Below are 10,027 nucleotides of genomic sequence, written 5' to 3' on the forward strand. Positions count from 1 at the left end.
TTTCAATGATTTGTCTATCACATAATTTACTTAGTTGTAAACTGTTCAAATAGATGGGTGATTAACATCAATACATAACTATTGCAGAATTTGTTTTTATTCTTAATAACCCTCTTGATAATACATGGATAGTGACTAGCAGTGGAATCCAGTTTGACGCTCGTTTCGTTCTCTTTGGGATTCATCAGCTGGATGTACCTGCATTTCAGAGTTGGTGTTCATCCTGGTACTCGAACCCAGTACCTTTCGCTTCAAATGCCATCGCGTTATCCACTCAGCTACTGAGTCCTGATAGTCGCTTGCTTGTGCAATGGGATGCAGGTAGATCCAGCTGACGAGCGAGCGAGCCGACGGACAAAACGTGGGTCCTCGATTCCACTGCTAGCCGCTATCCATCTTTGCTTACAATGCTTGTGAATAAGGCTATATCGAGACAATACGCACATTATGCACATATGCACACATAAGCCAATTAGAGACTGACCACATGCAGTCCTAAACATCGATAGGAAGATTCAAACAAACAATACCAAGTAAAGCTTCTTGACAATAGTTATAGCTATTTTTCAAAACTGTATTATTCTAGTTTTATATTCGTAGCAGTATAACCCAATGTACCTATTCCACAGAAGTAAATTCTATCTATTTAATCCGTTTATTATATTTTTCTGAAAATAATATAATTCAATCAATGTTCTAAGAAATTTCGATCCAATCATTCGATCGTGAATTTGGATGAATGAAATCTCCTCAGCAGTGCTGAGGAGTCCCATAATAGGACGAAACGGTCGTTCAATGCTTCCAGGTTTTCTATGGTGGTCTAGCTTCAATTGACTCATGATTTTAACTTTGAAAAATACTGAAATCTCCACAAAAATCCCTTCTGAATAAAATCTCATCCAAATACACTAGAGAAGTTTATTTTTTTTTAAATGGTTTAATCTCTTATACCCCCTTTGTTATTTTCAAAATAGTAAAAAAGTAAATATCCATATAACTGAAACCATGGTAATCTGAAAAAAATATTTTAGCCTATGGTTATTTGATTTTTTATTTTACTGTTACCATGAGTGAATTTATTAGATTCTATTTGCTTTAAATAATTTTGAATTAAGGGCGGAGACGTAACATTCAATGTAAAAGTTCTATTTCATCATACTAGATCATTTCAACATTAAATATCAGTTCGAAAAAAAGAACAGCGGGTTATTCATCATTGGAAGTAATAAGCGGTACTAGTTATCAACTTACTTTTTCAAAATGAGTCTTGATAGTGAAACAGGTAATGAATGTATTCCATGGTTTCAATCATTAACATTTTCTTACATTGAAAGTTCCAAATGTTTCAATAATCAATGATACTCTGATTGTGCTTAGCTAATTATGAATCTGGTTGTTGAAATTTTCTTATTAAAAATGTAACTATGGATCTAGATTGATTGGTGATAGCTTTCTGTAACATTTTACAAACAAACATTACTCTTGAATTAACTTGGTATTGTTTGTTTGAATCTTCACATTGATGTTCTAGGACTGCAACTGGTCAGTCTCTTATTGGCCATATGTGCATACTGTGCGTATTGCCTCTATATAGCCTTAATTCAGAAGCATGGTGAACAAAGATGGATAATGGCTAGCAGTGGAATCCAGAACGTGCGTTTCGTTCTAGCTGAGTGGATAATATGATGGCGTTTGAAGCGAACAGCACTGGGTTCGAGTACCAGGATGAACATCAACTCTGAGATGCAGGTACATCCAGCTGATGAGTCCCAAATAGGACGAAACGCACGTCCTGGATTCCACTGCTAACCACTATCCATCTTTGCTTATAAGCATTACACTTATTTCCCAAATTTCTTCTCTTGTACAATGATCATAAAAGCACTATTCAATTAATTGTCTTTATCAACTTTTTAATTCATTTGTCGGCGAGAGTATAATTTATGGACGATCTTTGAACGAATCTTAAGTGACCTTGAGAAATGTTAGTCAATCAGTAAGCAGTAAGCATAGAGTAAAAATATATTGTACAAAACCAAATACTTAAACTAGATACACTTCTTTTATATGGCTCAAAAACTTGTCAAGGTTAGAAAAAGATTCAAATGTTCCAAAATCGTAATGCATAAGGTTGAGGAACTCATCCATATGGCTCCATAATAGTTGGTCTCTGGAACCATGATAAGGTCACTAAAATCCTCTAGGCATCCACCACATAGCTTCAAAATTGTTTGTGTGTTCTCCGGTTGTGTAATTTTATCACTTTTATTATGGATATTTCCCTACAATACTCATACTGCTGAACACCTGAAGCTTCAGTAACATCTGCGATCATTGCAATCAATGTTACTGGTGCTTTTATTATACAGTTGGCGACAATTATTATAATATGCCTTAGTCTCAATCTGGATCGAGCAATAAAGGTTCCTATTCTAGCAGACGTCTTCCTTCAACATATATTACATCGAAGGAGAACATCACGGTAGTCTGCACAAGGTCTACAAGTCATTTAATACCCGCAATCACAAATACAGGCATTTCTTAGTAATCTCATTTGTTGTAACCACTTTATTGTCAAGTCTTCTCTAAAATTCTCTGTGAACCGATCGTTCATGAGCATCAGGTACTGAAATCGGCGCTGTGACCTTGAAATCTCATGAATGCTCCTGATTGGCTTGTCCATAAATTATAGTCTCGTCCACTTGTCTTATAAAACTATTTTGATCGAATATCATTCCGTAAATTCATAAAATCCTAGATGTATAAACACTGGGACTGGCAATGGTTATGTTCAAATAATCATCGGTGTCATACATCTTCAACATTAAACTCATTTATATCTCCTTGAAAGTAAAACATCCGAAAACTATCAAACTAGATTTTTTCGATTCATACCTGGAAGTGTTGATAAAACCGACTCAAATATGATGGATGACAGATTGTCTGTTTATTCAAAGTAGTAAATCCATTCTTGACGACGTATCTACTAAAATCTTGTAAGGAATCTGTACAAACATCCACTTATTTAACCTTATGTTTGCTTTATTCTTCACTAGACTCATTTAAATTGCAGTAACCGAACATCATGTATCTTTCATTTAGAGCTAACTGTTAAAAGTGAGCTCTAAAGAGAAACTCAGTTTGTTTTTTAATGACATATTATTTAATAAACTTGCTGTCTATTTATAGATGATACTACTGAACAAAGAAGAATCGGTCTAAAAGCATACATAGCAGGTAAGTGATAATTATTCTTATGTTATCTTGTAAATACTAGCCAAATTAAACTCTGTAGCTAAATTGCTTACCCATTGTGAATAAAAATTATTGAATAACTACTTCTATGTCACTAAGAAAATTACTCAACAAATATGATGAAGGGGTATTTTGTGGAGATTCAGTATTTTCATAGTTGAAAGCGTGAATCAATTGAAGATAGACCACCAGCGAAAACCTGGAAGCACTGGACGGCCTATTGTGGGACTGCTCCTCAGATGCCAGCTAAGTGCTCTGGCGCGAGACTGGTAGGTCCTGGGTTAGAATCTCGCGAGGCGAGGTCGTGGATGGGCACCGTTAAGGATTCCCACAATGGGACAAAACGGCTATCCATTGCTTCCAGGTTTTCCCTGGTGGTCTAGCTTCAATTAACTCACGCTTTCAACTATGAAAATATGATGACACCAATTCCTAGTTAATTTACCGAAGATAGATAAGTAATAGATGTCGATAGAAATTGACAACTGTTTACCGTAAATTATTTTGTATTGACTTCATTAAGATATTTGAATTATCAATGCATTTTGATCTCATTTCATATGCTAGTTTTTCACCCCATTTTTTAATCATTTCACTAAAATGTAAGCCAGAGGTAGGTTAGAGTGGTTCAATTATGAATATACTCAATTGTTTGGTATAACTAGTCATTGAGTTCCTTAAACTCATAGGAAAGAAGGATAAAACTATTTGTAGTCAAGTAAACCAAATATATTTTCAGATTTAGTCATACTTTTTGCATGATACTGCAGCCATCAAACCGATCTTAACGATAGCCCAACTTTTAGAAGTATTATTTTAAAATCGTCCTAAATTTTAATGAATTTTATATATGAGATCATGAGTCAATTGAAGCTAGACCACCATGGAAAACCTGGAAGCACTGGACAGTCATTTCGTCCTACCGTTGGACTCCTCAGCTGTACTGTTTGGGTTGCCTCGTGAAAGTCTAGATGGTGTCTGGTTCTCCTGAAAACCAGTGCAAGATTACCCTGGCCCATAAAGGTATACTATATAACTGAAGATAACTTCTAATATTAATACTGATTATTGAATCACTAGAATGGATCGAAATAGAATATGATTTTCCATACATAAAATAGACATACATATTTCAACAGTTGAGGCTATCACACAACTATGAATGAGCCAACTAGGTCAATCTTATGACCAGTTTCATCTATATCCCTTGTAATAAAGGAAGATGGTTGATTACTAGAGTTTTTCAGAATAATTGAATATGCATCTTCAATTAGCGCTTCCTTTTATCTATTTGACCTTTTTAATTTAAATGACTTTTTAGTTTTATAAATTACCATAAAAGTAAATGTATGATCTCATTATGTGAAATGTAATGCTTAAATCCATCTTATTTACAAAATTCGCTTCCATTTCTCATTCCACTTTCAAAATATTGTAAAAATATCAGAAGGGAATTTTGTGGAGATGCGCACTGCTGAGGAGTCCCATAATAGGACGAAACGGTCGTCCAGTGCTCCTAGGTTTTCTATGGTGATCTTGCTTCAATTGACTCATGATTTCAATTATATTGTAAAAATAATTGATCTTTTCAAACTTATCAGTTTGTTCAGTCAGTTAGTCAGTCAGTCATAACGTAAAACTTCGTACGTACGTACGTACATGAGTTCGAGTTGCCATACCACATTAGCACAGAGATGCAGTTGTCCATTCAAATCCCATAGTAGTACAAGTAGTAAGAGTATAAGCATTATGTGAAAGATTAGGGTTTGAAGATGTTATTTAAGGAGTATAATCCAGTGAAATGAATGTCGAAAGAGAGAAAAGATAAGGACATGAGGAATTCAGAAGATTAGAATTTGGCAGAACACAAAGAGTGGATGCACCTTCACCATTGCAAACGATTTTGAGCCATGTCATTCAAAGTCTCTAACTGTTGATTGTTATCATCTCGCGAATCCCAACTAGGTGGTCTACATCTACCGACATGGCTCAGTCCACTTGTCAGTGACTTCATGGAATTGTGCTACGTTTTGGTTTGGCCGCCCCTAGCTTTCTTTCAGTTTGTTACATCTTATTTTTTAAAAAATTCACGATATGGATTTGGATCAGAATTTTGCATCTCCAGGGTCATAAACTATAAATTCGCTCGAATAGTTTCTTTTTTAGATCAATAGCTGATAATACTCAGGTTGAGAAGTAATTAGTGTTAAATCAATCCATAAAATTGATTGTAGTTTACTAAAAATCAAATTTGGAGTGAGTATTTCTCTTTGAAGTGTAAAGTTTCCGCTTAGTAAGAAAGATGTCAAATAATTGTTTACAGTCTACTTTAATGAGTTAACCTTTTTCTAGAGATGTTTAAATGTTAGATTGATGATTATAAATCAGAGCAAGCTTCGAATTCTAGAATCTTGTCATTCTGTGTAATTTATCTTCACGTATGGTCAAGTTTGTGAACTAAGTAATGTGTTTCACTGATCCTAAGCACTTCCATGTTGTATCTACTCATTTCTGCTGCAATTCGGAAGACTCTCCTGGTCTCCCACATTGTACGAGCATTCCGTGTACCTAGATAACTGGTTACTCTGGTTTTCAGAAGGGGCTTCAGCCTCATGGCTTCCGAAAGAACGCGGCTTTTACCATGAGGCGTGGTAACTCTTCTAAATGAAGACCTTCTGACTCCCAGGGCAGAGTTTAAATGGTTTGAATAATTTTTTTCTGGTTAGCGCGTTTTAGTGAGTTATTTTTTTAAGGGATGGGGTCGCTAACCCTATGCCTAATCCTCCTCCTTTTGTTTGGGCTTGGGACCAGCAGTAGCTGCCAGAGAGGCTAAAAGCGGGGTTGTGAATTAAGTAAATGGTCTCGAAATTTTCAATTTCGGAAACAGATTATCTGACTATTCTATGAATATACCCTCCATGATAACTTAATTCGTCGAAGCTTTAGAAATTTGGAAATTAGGATGATTCATTTCATATGTTATTATCTTCAAACTAAAAACCGACAATATTTGTAGCGATTGTTCAGCTTAAAATAATCACCTTCCTGTTATAACTTGTTGCCTGTGTGCCCTGTTAATGTATAACGTGATAATACCGCCAATTAGAAAGCAGTGAATTATTGGTCGGACCAATGATGCATAAAACCCTTGCGAGCAGTTTGGAGTACTTATCGGTTCTGCTTTTTACCTAGCCCAGCCAGTTGAGTCCAGAACACCAATTTCAGCTTCTGTGGTATGAATCATTTATTTCAAACATACTGGGTTTATATACCAAACAGACAGACCACATCGTACCATAAAATAGGAAACAACATTTGTACAAGATTTGGCCAAATGTAGCTGTGAATGTGAGAGGCAGTAATTAATAGACTAGGGATAACTCAAGAATGGTAAATCGTGTAATAATAGTTCGTAAGTCAAAATAAAGCTCACAATAAGAGGGATATGAATATGAATAGTTTAGTTATTTAACAACTATACGATAGAAATATATGCGTAATATTGGTCCATAATTAGATCACAAAAGTTACCATTCATTATTCTTATCGGAATATAACACTTCCCCAGTGACAAACGGAGAATAGTTAAAAATCACCAAGCACCAAGCTAGGTTTTAATGGTTTAATAGTCGTTTTCAGTTTGTTGTGAAAAACAAGTTTAGATTAAAAGATCTCCACAAACCTGATCAACGACTCCTAGATATCTGATAACTAAATAGATTGTACAACATAACTATGGATTTATTCATGTTATAAGACAATATACTTGAATTTTAGCAAAAGTGGACTCATCCGTTGTCAGTAATGAAGCTGAAGTTTTGGAATTTTTAAGTAATTAATATCTGATATACAATGAATGGGTATCGCTAGTTAGTAGCCTCGATAAGAAAACATCAAACAATTTTTGGTAAGGGACATAAATAGATATTCTCTTGTGGTTTAGATACCTTAAGAAGTTAACAAACAGTAAGTGTTTTCAAAAAGTCGCTCCTAAAATTTTAATATGAAGATCGATAGAATAGCAGAATGACTGATACAATATTGTAAGCACAGGGTTATGGAATTTTTTGATTTTCGTTAAAATCACGAACCCATCAATGTTATATCATCAGTGAAAACTTGGAATCACTGAACGTCCTCTTTATTGTAGAATAGGGCTCACCATCAGTGCTCATTCAAGACCCGGCTCATGGGAAAGGAACATAAGACCTACAGTCTCACTCGAATGCCTAACCTTTAGATCACCAGACCAGCATCCAACACACTTCTTACGGTCCCCATACTAAAACGAAACAGTTATCAATTGCTTGCAGGTGTTCAGCGGTGGTCTAACATTGATTGCTTCGTGGTTTCAGTGATAAAATATTGTTATGTGTAAATTAATTCTTCTAGATAAAGCCACATATTTTATCGGGTTATTCTTAACTAACCGCTTAATTAATTCTATTTTATTTTGAGGTTAGCAATCTATGGACACCATGAAATATTGGACAAACTACTAGATGAGTTCGATGTAAGTTACCAAGTCTACTAATGTTTTTGGTATGGAGTGATTTATTTCATTTAAACAAAAAAAACTCCAGATATAATGAGGTCCGATACTCTGGATTAACATTTCGCTTGTTTCTACCACACTTACTTACAGTAATTCTATGAAACCGAAGTTGGTATATATCCATTGATTTGTCTCGTTTGTTGTCTTAAATAATTTTCGAAACATAATGTGTCTGCTTTTTTTATATAAGTAGTTTATTTTAACTTTCCCAAATAAGTGTGATGGCTCAGTAAATAAATACCAGAGTATAACCCTGACAAAAGTTCGATATACATAGACTTGTTTATTTACATACAAATGATCATAAAATCATCAGTTTAACTAAGACGTAAAGCATTTGTGAGTGAATTCATCTAGGAAAGTGTATTATTTGGAAAAATATTTGAAAAATGAGAAACATTCAACTGCCAGTAACCAGGATCATTGTTGTCAGAATGTTGTTGTGGAGATTGTTGAGTTCCTTTTAATTCATCGTCCCATTTCCACATCCCAATGACGAGATTCAAGAGGCAGCTGCTGGAGATCTGGTGAAAAGCTATGACTAGTTGAGTTCAGTTTTGTCGGATATGAGGCAGTTACCCACTGAAGATATTGGAAGATAGTCGCGCAATATCGTCGATCGGTTGAAGTTAGATATTAACACTGTTGGACGTCGATTCAGCAGCCTTGATTTTAAGCATTTGCCCGACACAGAAGGTCTTGGGTTTGAGTCCCATGTGTGGGATTATGGATGTGCACCGCTAGAAGTCCCATACTAGGACGAAACGGCAGTCCAGTAATTTCAGGTGTTCAATAAAACTCTGACTTATAAATTATCATTATTGCTGAGAAACAAACAATCTACCAATTTACAATAAACCATTCTTTAGTTCCTGAATTCCTCAAATAGCAATCAAAGAAAGTTGTAAGACCCGCTTTTTGCCAACGCTTATTAACACTAGCAAAGAACTTACCAATAGTCATAATGAAAGAGAAATACTTCAAGTCTGTTAATGTCAATTCATCAAGAGTATATGTAAACCAGTTGATAGGCAGGTTAAGTGCTATAAATATGAAAAAAAATAACTAAACCCTTTTCAAATAAACTGATCATTATATGATCATTTGTCTATGATATTCACTATAAACCCAGATGAAATTGGAATTCGATAAATGGGTTCGGTAGAAATAGAACTGAAACACATTCATTTAATCAAAAATTGATGAATCCAATGGTCATAACTCGAATGCCGTTTATCAGCTTTATTAATCTTTGCTAATATTAACCAAATGCATTTGTTTCAGTATAAATTATTTTGATATTTAGTGTCTTTCAATAAATAAAACTTGATTAGATAACGTTGTATTCAGATGAATTAACTGGAATGATGCCTATACATGCAGCTGCAGCTTGGGGAAATCCAAAATGTTTAGAGGTGAGTTGTACTGTTTGTACTCCAATTCCTGAGATTAGCTTAACACGGTCTTTCATCTTTGTTTTCTTCAGCTCTATTCAGAAAACTGTTTATGTAATTAGCTCTCTAGAATCTTTGACACTAACGTACTCACAAATCATAACTCTTAACATTTTTAGGCCATAAAGTGTTTGGTATAATTCAATGTGATTCTGAATATCTTAAAAGTTGATTATATTAAAGCAAAGAACTTCTACCCGAAGTTTGTGCTGACGATGTTGTTCAGAAGGACGATGAAAGCTCCACGACCATTCAGCGCAGAGAACAAAACTCTATCAGAATTTTCGCTTGTTTTCAGTATCTATAACAATAGTCAATTGTTTACACAACTAAGCTAACTCTTGAAATCGGTGGCATAGAAAAAAAATTTTTTTCAAAAACAACACACGATATTTAACTTTCATAAAATGATAGTTTCACAATTCCATTTTGAGCTTTTTGACTCTTTCACATTTTTCGGTTTTGATTGTACTGTCACTAAGTTTAGCAATTTGATTGAGTCATACTGTAGTGAACAGAACACGACTGGAGATAATCGAAAGTATGTAGACACAAATTACAGACTATCTCACTAAATTCTGATAACCATACAATGAACAGTTAATTTGCAAAATACAATCAATTGTCTCAATCTTTACTGTTTCTTCTGTAAATATCAGTTCATCTTCTCTAATTTGATTTGTCATGCATTTTCCCTACCAATTGCGCTCATTTCAGTTCTTTCCTCATCGATCTTCTGCCGAAATACATTCTACGTTTGACC

The 10,027-nt window shown here is 34.7% G+C and overlaps 1 protein-coding gene and 1 non-coding gene across 2 annotated transcripts in view; one reads left to right on the forward strand and one right to left on the reverse strand.

Moving 5' to 3' along the window:
• Nucleotides 1–218: 218 nt before the first annotated feature.
• On the reverse strand, nucleotides 219–285 carry Smp_tRNA_00421_Gln_TTG.1.1. The gene has a single exon. It is a non-coding gene (tRNA).
• An 832-nt stretch (nucleotides 286–1,117) lies between these two features.
• Nucleotides 1,118–10,027, forward strand: part of Smp_077820 (putative ank repeat-containing) — a gene marked incomplete at its 3' end in the record, with an annotated part of 13,290 nt that continues 4,380 nt past the window's right edge. Inside the window, exons 1-4 of the mRNA XM_018798549.1 lie at nucleotides 1,118–1,282; nucleotides 3,190–3,237; nucleotides 7,719–7,768; nucleotides 9,145–9,225. Of these exons, the coding sequence (XP_018653480.1) occupies nucleotides 1,261–1,282; nucleotides 3,190–3,237; nucleotides 7,719–7,768; nucleotides 9,145–9,225 (201 nt within the window). The 5' untranslated portion in view covers nucleotides 1,118–1,260. The remainder of the gene's footprint in view (nucleotides 1,283–3,189; nucleotides 3,238–7,718; nucleotides 7,769–9,144; nucleotides 9,226–10,027) is intronic.

This window comes from Schistosoma mansoni, chromosome 6 (genome assembly GCF_000237925.1).
Source record: "Schistosoma mansoni strain Puerto Rico chromosome 6, complete genome".
NCBI classification, from domain to species: Eukaryota; Metazoa; Platyhelminthes; class Trematoda; order Strigeidida; family Schistosomatidae; genus Schistosoma; species Schistosoma mansoni.